The 21675-nt window shown below is 30.0% G+C and overlaps 5 protein-coding genes across 5 annotated transcripts; 1 reads left to right on the forward strand and 4 right to left on the reverse strand. All coding sequences in view use genetic code 12, as the record gives it.

Moving 5' to 3' along the window:
- Positions 1–138: 138 nt before the first annotated feature.
- SEC7 (Arf family guanine nucleotide exchange factor) lies at positions 139–5460 on the reverse strand (the record flags this gene model as incomplete). Its single annotated transcript, XM_051764230.1, has 1 exon — positions 139–5460. The coding sequence occupies one exon, from the start codon at positions 5458–5460 to the stop codon at positions 139–141; it is 5322 nt and encodes a 1773-aa protein (XP_051619681.1).
- Positions 5461–5752: 292 nt separating this feature from the next.
- FAS2 (trifunctional fatty acid synthase subunit) lies at positions 5753–11350 on the reverse strand (the record flags this gene model as incomplete). Its single annotated transcript, XM_051764231.1, has 1 exon — positions 5753–11350. The coding sequence occupies one exon, from the start codon at positions 11348–11350 to the stop codon at positions 5753–5755; it is 5598 nt and encodes a 1865-aa protein (XP_051619682.1).
- A 1688-nt stretch (positions 11351–13038) lies between these two features.
- On the forward strand, positions 13039–13533 carry KGF54_003623 (uncharacterized protein; the record flags this gene model as incomplete). The annotated part of the gene is made up of 1 exon (XM_051764232.1): positions 13039–13533. One exon carries the CDS (start codon positions 13039–13041, stop codon positions 13531–13533), a length of 495 nt encoding a protein of 164 aa, XP_051619683.1.
- Positions 13534–14230: 697 nt separating this feature from the next.
- On the reverse strand, positions 14231–15157 carry KGF54_003624 (uncharacterized protein; the record flags this gene model as incomplete). Its single annotated transcript, XM_051764233.1, has 1 exon — positions 14231–15157. One exon carries the CDS (start codon positions 15155–15157, stop codon positions 14231–14233), a length of 927 nt encoding a protein of 308 aa, XP_051619684.1.
- A 1853-nt stretch (positions 15158–17010) lies between these two features.
- Positions 17011–19890, reverse strand: KGF54_003625 (uncharacterized protein; the record flags this gene model as incomplete). The annotated part of the gene is made up of 2 exons (XM_051764234.1): positions 17011–17316; positions 17374–19890. The coding sequence occupies 2 exons, from the start codon at positions 19888–19890 to the stop codon at positions 17011–17013; spliced, it is 2823 nt and encodes a 940-aa protein (XP_051619685.1).
- Positions 19891–21675: the final 1785 nt, after the last annotated feature.

The raw sequence follows: 21675 nt of genomic DNA on the forward strand, positions 1-21675 counted from the left end.
TAAAAAGGTATAAACTGTCAAGAGATTTAGATTGGGCCAGACATCTTAAAATTAAAAGAACCTTCATTTTTAAAAAACTTTTGATTTAATTATTATGTATTATTATTATGCATTAATTTTCTAGACTAACTCATTAAATTATTCTTTTATAAATTCTTCTCCAACTCTTGTTAAAAAGGTTTTAATAGCAACTCTTAAATCATTTGACATGTTTTTAGTTAATAATTCCAATATTAATCTATACATCAGTGGTCCAAATTTTCTAAAATCATCATCATCTAATTCAACATAGCCTTCATAAATTTCAATTATTACTGGTTTCCATGATGTTATATTTCTTTTTTGATTTGTTTCATCAAATTTTAAGTAGTTGTCAATGATTGATATACATAATGGATGGATTTTACTTAGTATAGTTTGTTTATCTTCTGAATTTGATTTGTCGTCATCACAATATATTCTAAACATTATGTTTATAAACACTGCTGATGATGTAGACTCTTGTTTTAGCAAGTTTGGTAATCTCTCAATAACTCCAGCATTCCATAAACGAACTCTCAAATCATAATCATCATTGAAAGATTTAGCAAAATCATATGAATTATATAAAAGATCTGCTGTTTTGATTAAATATTTATAAGGTATACTTTCATAAAATGTTTCATTTTCAAATAAATCAGATAATGTTTGGATAAGTAATAATTGTAATACACTTTTCACTACTATGGAAGATTTTTCTCTTGATTTTTTCAATCTCATTTCATTATCATCAATTACTTGTTTTTGAAACTCAGAATTGTTGCTATCTTCATCAAGTGATTCAGTTGTAGTATTTTCTTCTTCTTCTTCCTCTCTCATTGGATCTAATGTAAAAAGTTCCTTGGCGGTAGTTAATTCAAATAAACTTGCGAAAGTTTCCAATATTTCATTCCAATGTTTTGATTCAAATTTTTGACAATTGTCCAATAATAAATTGGTTAAACATTCACGTCCAATTCTTGCAATTGTATCATTTTCTTGACATATACATGATATTATAAGTTTCAAATATTCATCTAATAAATGATTTAATTCATCAAAATAATGACTAAATAAATTGATCATACTTTTCAAAGCTTGAATTAATGTAGTTGATAACCACACTGATAAATTATCATTTAATTCATCTAAACTCAATTCCCAGTGATTTCCTAATACTTTAAAAATCGGGAACAACAATTCTTTACAAATTAAATCCCAAAATTTTTGATCAAAAAATTTACCATATTTCATGAGTAAATCGAATAATGAATTTAATGCTCTAGATCTAACTTCTAATTCTTCTCCTGTCATTATAATATCAAAAAATCCATTTAATACTGGGAACCAAAGTTTTCTTAAATGTTCATCTTTTTCTTCTGGCTCAATTTGTTCCTCACTTTCATTGAAGAAACTGTATTGTGCAATTTCGTAAATTAATCTTGATAATACATCTAATGAAAGTAAACTAATTTTTTGAAATCTCTCATTTTTAGCAAGTGCTGTGAAACACACAACCAAATCACCAAATGAATCTTGTCTTCTAACTTCTTCAATATATTCCTTGTTGATCCAAATTGCCATTTTGTATGATTTCATCACTAATGATTCTTTATTTTCTTTAGCACCAGCAGTACAAACGTTGAAAATAGTTTTCCAACCTGATTTAATCTGACTTGCTCTTGCTAATATCATATTGTTCATACATTCAAGAACCATATCTTTAACTTCCAAAGACCTGTTGTGTATAATTACATATTCAAATGGTTTCAAAAATTCCTTTTGAAATTTGAAATGAGCTAATTCTTCAATTTCAAGAAATCTCATTGAAAGTTGTCTCAATGAATCTAATGCAAAAAATGATATTGATGGGTTTGAATGACAACCTAATGCATTAAAAGTTTCACCCATAGTAGCCCAGAGATGTGACCATTCCACACGAATTCTATTCATGTTATAATAACAAATGTCAACAAATTTTTGTAATGAAAAAGTTCTTGGGTTACTACTTTGGCCTGATGAATTTATTTCTTCTTTTGAAACTTCAGAAAGTGCTTTAACAAATTCAACTATACTATTACCTGTTAAATTGGCACTATTTGTGAATACTTTATCCATTGAAACTTCTAAATCTGTCTTCACTAATAATCTTGCAACTTCTGGCGAAAGATGTTGGTTATGAAATTTACTTGCGGCTGATTGTGCAGGTGTTTGTGATGCAAATGAACTAAAAAAGCTGGTGCTTGTCCTTGTACTTTCAATTGAATTTCTTGTAATCAATTTAGCTGTTGTAACATCCGGAATCGAGTCTTGATCAACTCCTTGTGCAATTAATTGTAATCGCTCAGTTTGTGAAATTGATCTTAAAATATGAATCCATGAACCACCTAAGTTATCACCTTCAGTTACTGCTAAATCTAACATAATATATATAGCATCAACATTTTTAGGTTTCATTTCTTCGTAGTTGTTTAAATTTTGAAATTGTACTAATGCTCCTATAAATGATGTTCTTGCATAATCTAAATCAAACATGCAAGCAATTCTTATGGATAATTTAATGCCTTCTAAACATGCTTTTGTGACATAATCTTCATCATATTCTTTAAATGGCGGAGTTAAACCAGCTAATATTGACATCCACAAAGTATCAAATATTGATTTTACATGCAAAACACTTGTAGCTGCATAAAACATCCCATCATCATCAGCTCTTGTTTTCTTGCCCAAATTTTTCATTAACTTTTCAGTCTTTTGGGACATTTCTTTTGATGCAAAGATATATGCTTCACGATTTTGATCTCTACCACTGAAGAATCCTACTGATGGGGAAACTGTTAAATCACCCGCCAATAAAGCGGCATGTTGTTCTGATTGTAATTTAATTTCATTGTTTAAGATCTCATCATATATTTTTTGCAATAATTCTTTGGGGATGTCTTTACCATCATCAATTCCTGAATTATTCATAACAAAACTATCAAATGTCATTCTGCTTTTTATTTGTGGTGAATGTAAATCTGTATTTAACATTATTACAGAATAACCCAAGACATATGCTGTATCAGCGTTGGCAAATAAATTTGGGTTTCCCATAGTATATCTTTCAGCAAATTTTAACATAAATCTATCAATCTTTTGAGCTTCACCAGGTAACCTAAATGATTGTAAAAATTTTCTCATTGCATCAACAAATTCTGCATTATCAAATTCCATCTGATCAACGAAAGCATGCATTATGGCTATATTTTTTTCATCACCGTCGCCAAGGTATTCACCAATAACTGCTTTGTCAAGTCCGTCAGTCTCCAAAAGAAACCTTGCTATGTCGGCTGGTGAATCAGATGAAATAAACCCGTTATTTATGAAATATGATACTCCCTTTTTGGCCTTTTGATTAAATTGTTTTATACCTTCTAGTAATGCTTTCTTCCTTTGTTTTTGATTTTCAAATTGTTCTATTTTATCTGATTCCTTTGAAGAATCGTCACCATTGATGAAAGAAGGGTTTCTAGTAACATTTGTGGAAGTAGTATTTGAATCTGATCGATTTCTTGATAATGATAAAAATGATCCATTGACTGGCAGTTTTAAATTAAGTCCCTTTTGAGCCCATGAATATAAAGAACGTAAAAATGCAACTGAACAACTTATTGATGTCATTTTCAATGCATACTCTACGGGGAATAAGTTATAAATTTCTGGATCTGGTGGTTTTGATGACATTGTACTTGATGTTAAATTTGCAATTTTACCGACATCATACACCGATATACCATTTCTCCTATTTTCTATAAATGCATATTTTTGTTGAGTAGTAACTTCAATTCTTTGTAAAGATAATTTTGTTAAGTGGTCGATTAATTTCTCACAAATATTGGGCATGTTACTGTCACAATCATAGTTGAGGTAAAATTCAATAATACATCTTGAATCGTTACACAATCTTTCAATAATTGATAAAAGATATCTCTTTTGGTGAGCACTTGAAGATTTCATTTCTCCAACAGGAAAATAAATCTCATCCCAAAACACAGGTATTTCTCTTTTAAATTCTGATCTTAAATTTGATATTATAATCCAAAAAATTTCCAAGGATAATTCAAATACTGGAGCTAAAGCAGATGCTGCGTTTTTAGAAAGTGCTTGATTTATATAAGGTCTAACTGCATTGATTAGTCTTTCACTTGAATTTGATGATAAAAGTACAACATCATGACTTAAAAATATTTCAATATGTTCTCTTAATATTGTGTGAATTATATGAAGTGATAATAATTTAGACCTTACTGAATGAGCTTTCATATCAATAGTTGTTGAATCTAATGATTTAATGGATAATTTACACATAGCTCGGAAAACTAAAAATGCATCTTTAACCGCCAAGTCTTCATCGCTTTCACTAGCAGATGTAGCTTCATTTACTTTGTCGGTGTCATTTATAGACGTATTAATTGTCTCCAACTCAGTTAATGTTAATTTCGTTTCTGGAAGGTTTTCAGCAGACTCTAAAACTAATCTAGTTGAACTATTTGTTTTACTTTTTGATTTCATTGTATCACGAACTCTTTGGAAAATTGCTCCAATAACTTGTGTTAGAATCCCCTGAGCAATTGCTTGATTTCTTGCAGTTAATGAAAAAATAAATACATTATAAATTTGTCTAACTGCTTGTAATAATGATGCACCATGACATGGCATTAATAAAATAGAATGCATCAATGCTCGTACTACTTGTAACTCCAATTCTGGATCTGTACCTTCTCCATCAAAACATTTTGATATAACATTTACTGACTCATCTGTTAATTTAATTTTTTCTATAGGATCATTAAATTTAGCATAATCAAATAATTTTGCGAATAAATCAACTGCTTTTGATTTCAAATCGACATTGTTTGTTTCGCAACATGTTTTAAGGGAGTCGAATATTATATGGGGGTTTCTATCATCTATATTATTTATTGAATCAAGTGCTTTTTGTATTTTGTTTCTGAATGCTTCATTTTTTTTAGCCTCTTTTGATGCTAGAATTAATTCAAATGTTTTTTTAAAGATTTGGGTGTTGTCAACGGTTGCATTGTTATTTAACGATAGCGTTGATGATCTACTATGACGTGAACCATTAGTAGTTGGAGTTGGGGTTGAAGTAACAGAAATTTCAATTTCTTGTGGTTGTATTGGTGCTGGTGGTTCTGTTACTGGTTCTGATATTGATTCTTCTGTAATATCCTCTTTAGATTCTTCTGTGGGTTGTTCTGTGTCTTCTGGTTCTTCTGCTCTTTCTAATTCCGTTGATTCTTCAATTGGTCCTTTATCGGGCGTTGATTCTCTAATTATTTGATCTTTATCAATTCCATTAACATTTAATTCTAGGACTTGTTCTTCTTGCTTAGTTAGCACTTCGGGCAATTGATCATTACTTATTTCTTCTTCCGTCATTGATATATGGGAAGTGATTGTTTTTGAATCTAAATTTGGTTGTATTTCGATACTATTAATATTAGATTTGTTGTTTATTATTTTTTTTCTGTTGAAAATTATAAGATTAGTTTTTGTGCCGCATTTATTAGAGTAGATCTTGGCTATGAATAGATATTACAACAAAATTTTGAATTATAAAGTGACTACTCTCATATATGCTACAATCTCAAGTCAGACACGGCCTACAGTTGTGTTTAAAAATGAAAACAATCTCATATATTCAATTCTGCAATATTCTCTCTATAGGTATTTAAAATTCACTTAATGCAACAGCAGTAGCTTGAAAATCATCATGAGAAATAGAAACATTAACAGACTTAACACCAGCTTGTTTAGCAGCTAAAGCAGCATCACCTTTTAAGTTAACTTTTGGAGCACCCTTTGAATCTCTCAAAATTTCAATATCAATTAAACTTGCACCACCACCTTGAGATTGAACCCCTAATGCTTTAAAAGTAGCTTCTTTTGCTGACCAAGTTCCTGTAAATGAAGCTTGTGGGGATGATGAGTTTTTACAGTATGTGATTTCTTCCTGGGTGAAGTTTCTTGATATAAATGTTTCATTTTCTAAATTTAATTCTGATAATAATTCAACATCTACACCGACACCCTTTGACGATTTATTAAGCTCAGATAATGCTTTTGCTGTCTTTTGGGATATTTCACTAACATAGGTTCTATTTGATTGAATATCCTTTGCAACGAATTTTTTAGCATCGTTAACTCTTGCTAATGGATCTAAATAAACTGGTTGTTCTAATTCATCATCATATGGAGCTTTATCTTTTGCAACGAACATTGTGTTTCTAGTTATAGCATTATGCATATATCTATAAGTTCTCTTGTTCCTTGCTGAAACTCTTAAAGCGTAATCTTCATAAGTTGATTTATCTAATACAGCATATAAATAATCAGGATGTACAACGACTGCTTGTGCACCCTTTTGACCAAAACCGAATGATGTTACTGACACTGCTTTTATACCATCAGTTTGAATTGATCTTGATGGATATAATACATATTCATATTGTTCTAAAACTTTATCAACATTATCCGCATTTCTGTTACCTGGAACAATACCACTTTCTAAGATTTGTATAGCACCATTTAACATCCAAGCACCAGCTGCACCTTTTGGATGACCAGTTAAATATTTTTGGAAAACACCAAATACTGGATTACCTTCGGATCTACCTAAATGTTTCATCATACTGTTGATTGTAGCTGATTCATTTTTATCGTTTGCAACTGTTGAAGTACCATGGAATGAAGCAACATCAATATCATCAATAGTTAAATTAAAAGCAGCTAATGAACCTCTCAACGGTGCAATTCTTGGATCAGATTTATAAAATGAATTACCCCATTGTTTTTTGGCGTCTGAAACCTGTCTTTTAGATTCTCTATAAATTTCTTCAGTTCTTTCTTTAAGGAATTCGGAAATAATAAATTCGGATCCAAATTCTTCTTTAGCTAATTCAGCTTCATCTTGTAAATTAGTTAATTCAGATTCCTCCCACATTTTAATTTGATCTAATCTTTTAGTGAGTTGTCTTTTTCTATATCTAATATTAAGTAATGGTGATGGATATTTCAAATCTCCATGATGTTCTCTTGCAGTTGTCAAAATACCTTTACCTGGTGCAGGAACTGATCTACCAATTTTGTCAGTGGCAGTTGCTGTCATAGCTAAAACTGCATGAATAGGAACACCCATTCTCAAAGCTAAATCAGCAGTCATAATAACTTGTATACCTGAACCTTGAGCTTCCATAAATCCATTTCTGGTGGTTGTGGTTGGTCTTGACATTTCTTTTGGTGTTCTACCATGTTTAAACTCTTCTTCAGCATTTGATGTGGCATTCATGTTGGCAAATTCATAAGAACCTTCTTCTTGGAAATCATCATAACCACCAACCATAACAACTTTAGCTTTACCTGATAAAATAGTTTCAATACCAATATCAACTGATTCAACAGCAGTTGCACAAGCCCCAACGGGAGTCTTGATAGGACCTGAAGAAGACAACAACAACATATTAACCCAAGCAGCCATTGTGTTTATGAAAGATTCTTGTAAAATATCATTTTGAACAGGTTTATCAGCGTACCTGTCTTTAAACATTCCTCTAAGTGCACTAACACCACCCATACCTGAACCTGAACAATTACCAACTTCAGAAACATGAACATATTTATAAAATTCATATGGATCAGTAATACCTGCTGATAATAATGCTTCAACTGTTGCAACAAGTACATATAATGTAATTGGATCAACTTGATTTATAGTATCTTCTGGAATACCATAAGTTTTAGCATCCCAACCAGTTGGAATTTGACCTGCAACTAATCTATCAAATCTTAAAGCTTTTGGTACAAATAATGTAGCACCTTTCAATATTCTAACAGTGTACTCACCACTATCTTCAATTTCAAAGATTTCACATTTATCTCCATGTTCATGTTTATATTGATCAGCAGTTTCCTTTGAACATTCAAATGGTTCTAAATCATGTTGAATAACAATTTCTTGAATCATTTGTTTCTTTTTAGGGTCGTATCCATGGAATAATTCTGGTTCAATTAATCTAATACCCGAGTGTTCTAAAATTTCTTCTTCATATTTGGATTTAATATCTTTATCTTCAACGGGAGTTTGAGTCTTGGCATCAATCCATCCGGTATATTGTTTACCTTTTAATGGTCCATTATGATATTTAATCATACCCATAATCCATGCCATTTCAATAGCACCTTCCAAAGAAAATTCACCTTTAGACTCCATTTCCCATCTTGTACGTGAATTACCCCATGGACCAACTTCTGCAAACCCAGTAACAACAATAACATTTTCTAAATCTAACATACCTTCTAAATCAGGTGCAATTTGTTTTATTTGGTTGTATGATTTAAGACCTGGGAAATCAAACTTCATGTTTGCTCTTGGTTGAACAGTGACTTTACTATAGTTAGCATCAACATTATCACCATTAATTACTTTTTGTTCAATTGCAGTTTCAATAGATACAGCTCTTCTAATATCTGCATTTTCAGTTAAATCATTTCTTAATTTGGATGTGAATTCTTTCAAGTTATCAATAAATTGTAATCCACCATTAAGATCAGCCATAACGGGATTTTCTTGACATAATTTAATAATATCTGGAGTTAACAATCCTAAAATGTTGAAGGCCATTTCCTTTTGTGAAAAAGTTCTAACACCTAATTTTTCAATACCTTCTGCTATAATGTTGTTAGCACTCATCAAACCAGTACCTCTTGTCCACCCAATGATAGCACCACAAACAGTTAATTTAGTACCCCAATCTTCAGAATACCATCTATTAAATAAAGTTTCCAAAGAAATTTTAGATTCTGAATATAACCCATCAAATCCAAAAGTACCATGATTTGGAGATAATGGTAAGATACATTGAGCCGGTCTTGTATCGGTAGTTTTCTTAGATTTAACAGCTCCTAATAATCTCAATAAGTTGGTCAACATAATCCTATGAGCAAATTCTGATTTTGAATCAATATTATCTAAGCCATTTCCATTTTCTGGGATTGCAGCAAATGGAATAATAACATCTAAATCCCAACCAAGACCTGATTTTTTGTCATAAATATAATTTACTAATGCATCAACATCTTGTTTTGAACCTTGATTGAAAGGAACAACAATTAAAGTAGATCCAGCAGCACCATATCTTGAATACATATTTTGATAATATTCAGTAACTTTTTTGGAAAAACGTGAAGTTGTAACAATCACTTTAGCTCCACCACTGATTAAACCTTGTAAGATTTCTGCACCAATAGAGCCAGCACCAGCACCGGTAACTAAAACATATTTATCTTTGAAAGTAAGACCGTTTATAGCCGCTGACTCTAAACCATCTAAGTAGATAGAAGATAATTTACGATCATATTCCCATTGTCCCAGTACCAAATTTTTACTTTGCATATGTAAGAATGGAATAGTTTGTGGTGGAACCGTTGATGAAACTGGTTGAGCAATACAAGTTTTATCAGGTAATGAGGCAATTTCATCATCATCAGAAGCAGTTGACAATTCGTCTTCTGGAGTATTTGTACCAGTTGGAATAGCTAAAGCATCTTTTGTTGTGTGAGAAACTTCAATTTCTTTTGATCCATCAACTACTTTCAAAAGTTGTTCATAAACTTTTTGTAATTCTAATTTACTATCTCTTGAAGCTTGCTTGGTAATGGCTTTATAAACTCTAGCTAAATCTTCTTGAATAGTTGGTTGTTTAATCTTGGTCATTGAACCACCTTGAGCCATTTCATATACATATTGTTCAAATTTTCTAACTGAATCCTTGTTTACTTCTTCATACAAGACGGAACCTTTAGCACTGACAGTAGTTTTAGGGCCGGTAATTCTTGTAACATCTTTATAAACTGGATTTTCTCCAATAACTTGTTTACAATTATCCATCAATTGTTCACCTAATCTCTTGGCTAATCTATAAGTCTCCCCACGATACTCTGGACAAAGATCAATGTGGTATTGCATAAATTTAATTAAAGTTGGATTTGATCTATTCATAATTTGAATACATTGATTAATAGTTTCTCTATCAACTGAAGTTAATTTTCCAAAAATTATATCATACCACATAGATAAGACATCTTGTCTTGCCCAATTCCAATATGAATCATAAGTTCTTGATTTTAGTGGTGAAAAAGCTGGTTTTATACCCTTTGCATAAAATTCTCCATGTTCTGCTTCCCATAAATCCAATTCTTGTTGAAGTACTGCAGATGCTTCTTTTTCTTTGATAAAAGATTTTTCCCCCTTGTTAAGATCAACTTGAAGATATCTTGCTAAAGTTTCTAATTGCTGTTTAGCTAATTTTTTATTTTCAGCAGTTAATGCATCTAATGCAGCAGAATCTACTGTCGAATTTGAGGTGGTAGAGGCACCAACACTTTCCGAATTCAAGGAAATACCTGCTTGAGTTGCATATTTTGTAGCAACACCGTCTAAAAATGTTTTAGCATCAGCTTCTGAACCTAATCTTACTGCTGGTTCATTACATAAACAAATTAACAAGGTAGAATCTTGTCTACCACTACCAAAACCATATCTTGATTCTAAATACTTTCTTGCAGTTGTAATTGAAAATCCACCAGGCATTTTTGATGACATTAACCTACTAATCAAAGAAGTTGAAGTTTTACCTAAGACCCCCGAAAATGTATCTTGAAATTGTTCTGCTAATTCTTCTAATGGAGTTTCTTCTGGTTTTTCTGGTGTTGAACCAAATTCTTTACCTAAATCACCAAGAATTTCATTTTGAACGGTTGATTTACCATTAACAAGATCTTTAATAGCTTTTGACATTGGAACACTTTCTAAAGGTTTTTTCAATTTTTGTGCAACTAAAACATGAATCAATAATTTAGCCGAAACGGGTTCATCTGGGATAGAAGCAGTAGGGCCAGCTTGTGGTGGTTCAGCAACTTGAACTTGAACTGGTTGAACTTGTTGAGGAATTTCTTCTTTAACAGCTTCCTCTTTTGTCACTTCCTCAATAGGGTCAGGGGTATAATAAATTTCTTTAGCATCTTTTGAATAACATAAAACTTGACGTTGTAAAGATAATGCTGCATCATATGATTGATATTTTGCTTTAATAGTTCTTGAAGCCATACCAGCTAAAGTTGGTGAAGGACCAATTTCCACCACTCTTTCAGTATTATGTTGTTTTAAAAATACATCTTGAGTTTCAATCCATCTAACAGGTGAAGCAAATTGATAAGCTAAAAGCTCAGTTAATAAAGTGTGAGATAATTCTTGTTCAATCTCTGGTTTCATTTTGCTTTGGTGAAGTGAATTGAGTTGTAAAATAAAATTAATTAAGAATTATTTAAATTAAGAGATTTAAGGATTTAGGCTCTGTTTTATATTTTATTTACTAAATGATTACCCAAAAAAATTAGTAGTGACACAAAACCAAACTCCGAGAGAAAAGTACATAATTTGATTTAAAAAATTAAAATTACATTTGATTAATTCAGAGGCCCATTAAATATCTGATTGGGGGTAATACCTTTTCAATGATACCAATAACATGAGTCAATTCATCTAGTGTTGTTGTTTTATTTCAATCCCAACGATTTTGCAACCAACAAAAAATATTAAAAGTATAACGTGTTGAGTTAACAAAAAAAAAAAAATTATTTTACGAGAAAGATCAAAAGGAAAAAAAAATAAAAAACAAAGAATTAGAAAATAAGAGTTGAGACAACATGGCACAAAATGAAATCAGAAAGTTTCATAAAGATGAAGAAATTTCATAGATAAAATAAGGAACTCAAACTTTGATTAAAGCATTTACGATTATTCTATCACAAATATAGATTATGCCTTGAAACAGAGCAATTAACTTACAAGTTTATCAAATTTTCAAAAATTATTTATACTAGTTATTTTCTGTTTCAGATTGTTGCAAAATATAAAATATTTTTTCTGTACAAAGAAGTCAAAATAAAGCTTATTATATACTCTGCTTTTTAAGTACTCTTGTCATCTAAGTTACTCTTTATTCGATTTTATGGAAGAAACGCTCAATGTTGCAAATTCTGCATACGATAAAAATTTAAGATTTTCTATCAAAAAGAGTCTACGCTATTAAGGAAAATTAAAGAGTTTTTATTAGTGACGATGTTTCGAATCCAAAGCACTAACGTGAATGATTCCATTAATTTAATATATTTATCAGAAATTTTTATACCACTGATATGAAGATCTGAACAATAGATTTACCTTGAATCGATTTACCTCGTCAAAATAAAACTGCAAGGAATCTGATTTTTTAATCTCTCGAAATATTCTTGCAAAGGACTCTCACATTTAGTAGAAAAACATTATTAACTTTGAAAATAATTATTAACTTCAAGATCAAATCGCTGAAATTTCTCTCGCAATCACTTTACCTTTATATAATTTGTGATTTAGTCAAATTAAATTAACCTAAGTTGATTTTGACAAAATTTAAGTCTTAATAAACGTATAACGTTTCGAAAAAAAAGACGATGATTATTAATTCAATTCAATTTTTCAAAAAAGGTTTACTATTGCTCTTCGATGTGATGTCAGTCTCGAGCAGATTCAAAATGATAATCGATTGTCCAATTGTTTGATGTGTGCAAAATTTTAGAGTGAATAGGCCCCCATGTACAGAGAATTATGATTTATGATCTATGAATGTTATATATTGAAATTGTACTTAACTGGCTCGTTGTGCAATATATGGTATTTTCTAAAACATGCGAGGTATCGAATGACAATTCGAGACGCCCTGTTACTTTTTGAGAGGCTCTCAAAGGATAATAAATAGATGTAATATTTACATTAATGACTCACAACTAATCTATTCCGCTGAAACATTGATTATATAAATATAAGGCTTAAATGTCATGAATTTGTAACGTTTTTGAATGCACTATTTTTAATTATGTCATATATTTGACCATCATCGTGTATGACAGCTACTGTTTTCAATGTTATTGTCGATATTGGTTTTACTTTCATCCCTTACTTTTTCAATTGCCGCTGAATTCAGCGCAACAAAATTAATTGAAGCTTTACAAAAATGCTACAAATCTGGAAATATACATGACAAATACAATATAACCATTTTAGAGAATTCCGAAACTACAACTGAAGGTCCTAGTGAGCAAGTTGTCCATATTGAACCTTGGGAAATTAGGTCTTTTGAAGGTAATGGAAAGGATTCTGAAATTAGAAAATGTTTATTGGAAAATCTCGCACTTGTTCGTGCTGTTCTGTTGTCCCCGAATTGGATTTATTTTGCTAATTGTGTCCCTTCTGATGATGAAGATTTGGATATTGGAGAATATGATCCCTCACATGAAGAGCCATTTGGGTACATAAGGCCCAAAAATCTACATTCTGGACTTTATCATATAAATTTTTGCCTAAATTCAATTCTGCGATTTCACAATGTTTTATCGTTATTAGAAATAGGGCCATAATTTATTTATGATAAAGTTGATTAGATACATTTGATAAATTGACTTATGAATTGATTAAGTCTCAACTTATAGATTATTTGAACCAGAATGTGAATATTTCGTGCGGCTTACTTTTAATATTTTGGTAGCTTAGTCAAATCAAACATTTTGAAAAATTAAAATTTTTTTCAATTTATTCACTTTTCTTTATTCAAAACTCATCAGTATAGAATTCATTAATATACGACCATCTCGATTAATCAATTTATATATGTAGTTTCAAAAAACCCAAAGCTTATTGCCTTCTCGTCTACCCTGATTATATTCGTTTATTTTCAGTTTAAAATGGTAAAAGAGAACACTTTTGCATATTGGAAAAACAACCATCAGATCACCTCCACCCTGAAAAAACCAGAGTTAATGTTATTTTAGGACTATTTTAAATGATCTACATTAATGCATTTACTATTTTTAGAAAATATACTTCAAACCCATCTCTATATATCACGTTACCATCACATTCAAAAACGTATTTGTTGTTGAACATTATCCAATAATTTTTTTGATAACGACGATTATATTCTAATACAAAATCTTGAAATTTCAATTGCTTTTGATCTATATTTGAACATTCCCAATATTCATTTGCAATTAGACAATTATTTATTTCTGTTACTTCTAAAATATTGAAATTTATAAATCTTAATGATGATGGAATTTACGGTAATAATTCGAGTATATCTTTTTCCAAAATTGTGATATGTAGGTACTTTAGTTCAGTAAAGTGTTGTAGTTGTTTGAAATCTGAAATTTCCAATTTTGAGTCAATCAGTAGCAGCATTAAGTTTTTATTGAGGAGTTGTAATGGAATTTTTGACGGTGAGCTTATTTTCAAGGTGCTCAACTGATGTTTTGATAAGAATCTGGCAAGTGTTGGATCATCTTCAACTTTGATTTGTAAGTGTCTTAATTTTGGGAAATGTTGATTTACCAAAAAATCTTTTTTGTATGTACAATTGTCTATAGTCAAATCTATAACCTCCTCCAAATCAATATTTTGTAGGTCCATATTTCTCAATAATAATTTTGATGCATTAGTTTTAGCATGTTTAGTGAGTACCAATTCCAGCTTTTTTGAAATTGTAGCTATATCGGTTTCAATATGACCGTTCAATTTCTTTAGTTGTTTATTATGCTCCAAATAACTTAATGGAATTGATGCATGATTCCAATAAAACTCCTCCAACTGAGTCATAAAAGGTAAAGCATTTTTGATCAATTCAAACACCTCCAAATCGGGTATATCTGGCATCTTCAGAAAACTCAATATCTTAACTTTAGGTCCATATCCACACTTGAGAACTTGTTTGAACAATAATTTTATACTGAACACCGAACTTATATTTATTGCTCTTATAAATTTATTACCCAATTTGTAGTTATTAAAATGAAAAGCAAATTCTTCTAGCAGGTCCGAATCATGTTGAAATAATTTTGGAGTGGAATCAACATTGATCACAGTATATAATCTTGTATGCAAAATATTATAAAAATATGAATTTGCAAGTAATAATGACAACACATCATTTTGATATAAATGATTTCCTATTTTCTCAATGATTTCTTGTGGTAAGTTTGACAACATTTGTAGTTGGTGTTAATGTTTTTAACATGATCATCATAACTCGACCAGTGTCAGTATTTATACTTAAAATTGTATAATCCGTTTCGGATTGTTTCTTATTATAGTTACACAAAATAAATAAAAAAGTTATCTTTTCGGATCTATAAGACAAATATAAAATTTAACTTAAAAAAAAAAAAAAAATTACAAGCATATAACACAAAATAAAAAAGTTTAATATAGAAATCAATGTTTGATGAATTTGATATACCGACACAATTTGGTGTTCCCAAGCCATAATTAGTACAGCCATATGTATCATTAGAATACGAAGGACTGAGCAAAGTGATTTCTTAATACATGGCCAATTCCAATGTGCAATATTTGAGCGGTCAATTACACAATGTACAAGGTAATGTTTACAAACAGATTGATTAACATCAAGTTTGCAACACTCCAACCTCTCCATACATAAAAAGATTTAATGACATTTGAATCTATAGCATATGATTAGTAAAATATTTAAGTCAACATCCTGATGTTTTCCATAGTTTTTTCACTATTTTGTTATTTTGTACAGATATATCAATGATTCATATTTTTGTATGAATTAAACTTAAATTTGACAGGAAAAAAAGAAAAAAAAAAACTTATTTTTCACAGTGAAACTGATATCTCACCTAGCTTTAAGAATCAAAAAAAAAAAACAGCCCGACGCGGGAGTCGAACCCGCAACCTTGAGATTAAAAGTCTCACATTCCACATAAGTGGGAATATGTTCTTAAGAGTCCCACGCTCTAGCCGATTGAGCTAGCCAGGCTGAACAGTTGCGTCAAACAACCATTTTTGTTGTGCAACTACGGCCCAAAAATGTAAGTTGATTTAAAGTTTGACTCATTACAAAAACATCCCAAAATCCACTAAAGAAAACAAAAATCAACACTATGTGGTTTTTTTAGGCTAAAATTCTTACGCTTTAATTTTTCCACCAGAGCTTAAGACACCATGTGCATCAGGTGTCCCTTATATAGATTTAGTATTATAATTACATGTTTATAATTGTATACAAAAATATATATTGATTACAAGAAAAAAAAAAAGTCAATTTAAAGCGTTAGGAAAAGCATTAAACATGACAAAAGTGCTATAGTATAAAGGCTCACTATATCGCTAATTAATGTCTCTCTAATGAAATATCAGTTTACTACAACCGTGCTGCTAAATTTTTGTAAGCTTTTGCTCAGAAATCCTTTAGTGCTAAGCTATTCATGTATTAATGATAAATAATTAAAACAAATTTTTTAATGATTTATTTCGATGGAGTTACAAAAAGTTGCAAAAATCTTGTTTTGAAAATTGCTGCAAAATTTGATTAAATTATATTTTTTATTTTGAGAATTTTTTGGTACTATGAACATAGCTAGAACATAAAGCGGAAGTGCAAGTGGGCCAGTTAAAAGTCAGTATTTTTGTTTTGAGGGCTCAGCTATACGTCAAATTTTGTTTCAAAGTATTTCCAGGGTATGACACACGATGTTAAATATGTGTGTACGAATGTAAATAATCAGACATTTGAAAACTCAAGAAACAATCACAGAAAAAAAAGTGTGCATACTTTAAAGACATAACTCAGCAAAATTATTGTTTTGACGTCAAGTAACTGAACTAAAAGTCAATTGAATTTATTTAATAAACATTTTAATAAGAATTGAAAGGAAAAGTCTATAGTGACACTACCTGTCTTTTGTAAATTAAATAATGCGACCTACTGTCACAATTTTTGGTAGCGTAACTAATATGAAACATTTATTATCCAATTATACTTTGTACACAACGATAAAACAGAAAAATAGAATTACAAATAAATTTTTTAACTACGGATAATGACCAATTCTTGGACCGAAATAACCATCTGGAGCATGTAAGGTAGCATTGTACCTTGCTCCTTTAACTCTTAATGCATAATCCCAACCTTCAAAAGGAACATTATTTCCCCACCAATCAATATCAACTTCTTTATATTGAACTGCAAAGAACATAATAATTGCAGCAAAAGAAATACCTGAGTCAATACCACTACCTAAAAGATATGAATATCTTCCAAACCAAGCTTCATATTTTCTTCTTACATGATGCATGAAAGCATAACCTAAATATAATCCACCAGTGGAATAAGATAACTGAGAAAGTTGTTAGTATAAGTTCTACTTTCGTAGTGTTTTTTGAAAAATACATACGTTTCCTGGAGCCCATGAAAAAAATGCAGCAAGGAAGATAGCTGGTTCAAAATATTTTGTCCATTTTCTTGGTGCGTATTTTTTAATAGCAATACATAATAAACCAGCTAAAAATCCTATTAAGAAACAATATTTTAAAACTGGATATAAACCATCAAATACTCTTTTTGGACCAATAACACCCCATAAAACTGATGCATTAAAGAAAGTAGTTGTACCAGCACAAATGAATTTTTGTTTATTTAAAGGATCACAATAATCTTTAATACCAGTAATTTGATAATTCAAAATTCCTAATTGAATAAAAGCAGTCACCAAAACAGATAATATTTGAGTTCTAAACATTGATCTTGGTGGGATTTTAGCATAATGACCTTGTTTTAAATCATTGATAAAATTATTGGCTTGACCATCAATATTATATCCCAAGGCTTTAATAAATGCTAAAGCTAATCCATTACCTGGAATAGCATAGCCAACAATTAATTCAACCAAGACATTTAATCCAAATGAAAATCCAGTTCTTGCAGCAATTGAAGTTAAAGGAATCAAAAATACAAAATTGATAGCTAATGCAAAAAAGATTCCCCAAACAGGAGTTTCAGCAGGGTATACTTTAACACATAAAATAGCACAAACTAATGAAAAAACTAATATAGCTAAATACCACCATTCTGGAATTTCTTTATAAGCTCTCATCATAGTTGAATGTGGATCATCGAATCCCTCATAACTCGATTTTTTCCAATTTCTCAATCCTTCAAATAATGATTTAAACCCATCATACATCGTTGTAAAATTTGTACCAACTTCATAAACAAAATGGAATGGATAAATAGCGAAAAAGGAACCATAATTTACCAAATTACCAGCTGAATAAAATGGTGGACCATATTCATCATATTTTGCTTGATCAAACAAACTTTGCTCATTAACAACAGCAGAAACTTTATATCTTTCACCTTTATTTGTATATAAATAATTTGAATTAATTGGAATATATGAAGTCCAGTACATATTACTAAAATAAACAGCAACAACCACCAACAATGAAACCAACATACCAATATAATTAATTAAGGTTGAATAAAATGGATAGTAAAAACCAGCAGTACCAATAATATTGAAATCAAATGAAGGAATTGGATTCACACCTAACCCACCAAAGCTTCCAGTGGCAATGGCTAAATTCTTATTTTCTGGAGCAATCCATGTCATCCAATTAAATTGAGAAAGTGCTGCAAATAAATAATTTGGTACCCAAAAATAAACGAAAGATATTGCTGATGTTATGAAAAACAAATTATAACCAGAAATTTTCCATCCATTAATAGTTTGTTTCTTTTCTGGAGTCAATAAAGCTTTATTTAATTTCAAAGTTGGTAAAAATTGTGGCCACATTGCTTTAACTGGATAAACTGCAAATCTTCTCAATATACCACATAATGCAAAACCCATATATTGAGTTGATAAAGTTAATAAAATTTGATAACCCCAATCTACCCAAGTATTACCATAAAATAATTTTTGCATTAAAATATTTGTACTAACATAACTTGTACCAGATGAAACACCACATGTGATTGTAGCTAACATTTGCTCTTTATAATTATATGGACCGGGATTTAAATCAATTGAAAATTTCCATAACTTTAATTTCTTTTTTGGTAATAACCATTCTAAAAATTTACCACTTGGATACAAGAAAACTTGAACAACTGACATACCTAAAGTAATACTTGGAAATCTTTCAGAAAAAAATTGATTAATAACAGCACCTAAACCCACCCAAACTAATGAAATAAGATAAACTCTAATGGTTTCAACAGGAATAGTTGGATCATCAAATGGGTCTGTAACAGCTCTAACTTGAGGATATGGTGACCAATAAGCAATAATAACAGCTTCTAATCTAACTTGTAAACTCCAGTCAGTGATCTTATAGTAATCAATTTTGTGTTCATGAATGTCGTTTGTTTCATCATCGGATGACTTATCGTTGCTTGAAACAGGTTTTACTGTGTGAACAAATTGACCAGATTTCTCCTTGGTGCTTTCTTGTTTTTTGTTGATATGAAAAACTGAACCTAATTTTTTGGTAATACCACTTGATTGTTCAACTGTTGTAGCATCAATATCATCATAATCTTCTCTTTCTGGTCCATGGTAAGCAACTAATGCCTTCCATAAATTTAAATCATCGTCAATAATATTGACATCATTTTCATGTTCTTTTATAGCCTTTTTTAAAATTTCAATACTTTCTGGAATACTAATTTCTTCAATTTTTTCAAAAATAAAAGTAACTTGTGGAGGTAATTTTTCAAATGAATTTAAAACATCAAAATGTAATCTATGTAAAACAATATCTTTTTGAGCATTAGTCAAAGTAGTACCAACTTCACCAATAGACAATGGATTTGAGTTTAAAGCAGCTAAATCAACTTCATGATTCTCTATATTTGTATGAGAAGCAATACTTGTAACATTTATTTGTCCTTGTGTTTTTTCTGACATTGTTATACTTAAACCAAGTAAGAGAAATTAAACAAATAAAATCGTGAATATACATGCTTTATATATTAAGTTTTAAATTGTTGAATATTGATCTTGAGATTTTCAAAACTGTGATTTTTATCTTTTTGCACCCATTTTTTTTGTACAATCAAATTTTATTAATTATTAATTACATAAAACAAATTTTGGTTGCCAAACTTAAAAAAAAAACTTAAAAATACCCCCAAACAGGAAAATGAATTATTAGAAAATTAAAAATTGTCTGACAGGCATACGGCATCAAAAAAAAACTAAAATAAATTACACTTATTGTACTTTAATTAATGAAAATTGAATCCACTTTTTATGTTACTTTACCTTACAACCATAGTTTTTGAATCTTATATAAAACGGATACTAATTAAAAACCTTAGTTTAAATGAGATTGTGGTTTCTGAATTTGTGTTGAAGAATGATAATGTAATTCTAAATTTCTAGCGGAGGGAGATTTTAGAAAAAATTTCAAAATATTTTTAAGCCATGACTATCATCAAAAGTTTATCGTAAAATTAGAAAAAGCAAAAATACGAGTGATTTCTTCACTAATAAAGTTTTTGACATATTTTGTCGAACCTAAAAATTCTTATCTTTTATTTAACTTCAAAAATTCTGAAACTTTCATATGACAATAAGACGAGCGCACACAAAAGATATAATTGGAGAATATTCCCTCAAGGCAAATTCAGAGGCAGTTAGATAATAAAGAATAATCCTGATATTATGCAATACAACCAATGAGTTGAAATTAGACGAGATTAAAGGAATAATGGTTGTATATTCAGTAAATTATATAAAATTTCACTAACTTTAATAGGGTTTCAAAACCACAAAGCTTAATCAACTTCTAACTTCTCTTTATCTCGGCAGCTGTTTAAGATAAGTAAAAGACCTGACACAAAAATTAAGATACCAATGAAAATAGTTTTTAAATCTACACCATCTTTAGTTTGAAATTTATCCGCGATCATGAATACAACAGGAATTAAAGAAGTGACGGCTAATGAAGCCTTGACAATAAAAAGTTTTTGAACCATAGTTTACAGTGCAAATTAAAATTTTGCATTTGACGTCGATAATTTAATATTTATATAATGCATAAATCCAAAGTCTTGTAAAACTGTGGAAAGATAGGCTCCAATTGTTATTTTTGATTTTAAACTGATCAACACAATAGAATATAATTAGTCTGATAGTAATTACTATCTGATCTAAAATAAAATAGTGATGTTCATGCATAAAAAGGTAAATTAGTTGCGTTTTAAATTAAACAAGAACAAATGTTGGTTATGGTACTTTGTCGCTATTCGATATCTATTTTTAGCAATTATTATGGGAGAAATGCGTTTTTGCCTCACCATAGCATGGAAATTGATTTTAGATAAAAGGAAGCTGAACCACACATGCAACTTTTAATTTAGTAGTCTAAATCTTATCTTTTTCAGTCCGTTTTGTTTGATGTTTTTGTTATTAGTTGTGATTTTCAAAATCACTTCAATCATCAGTTAAGCCTATGAATCATTACGGGTGCTGAATACTTGTGAGTGGTCGATAATTGTTTTTTTAACAACAAGCAAAAATGATATAATAATTTGCGTGTTTAAGTGAATTTAAACTAAAAATTAAAACAGAAGTCTAAGGTACAAGAAGAAGAATTATGTCAAAAAGTTTATACAATTAGAGCGCCAAGGAATTAAAGTCTAATTTTAAAATCTGATTTTGAAGTTTCCAAATTATTCTTATTTTGGA

This window comes from Candida jiufengensis (genome assembly GCF_024610255.1).
Source record: "Candida jiufengensis strain CBS 10846 chromosome Unknown scaffold2, whole genome shotgun sequence".
Lineage (NCBI taxonomy): Eukaryota > Fungi > Ascomycota > Pichiomycetes > Serinales > Debaryomycetaceae > Lodderomyces > Lodderomyces jiufengensis.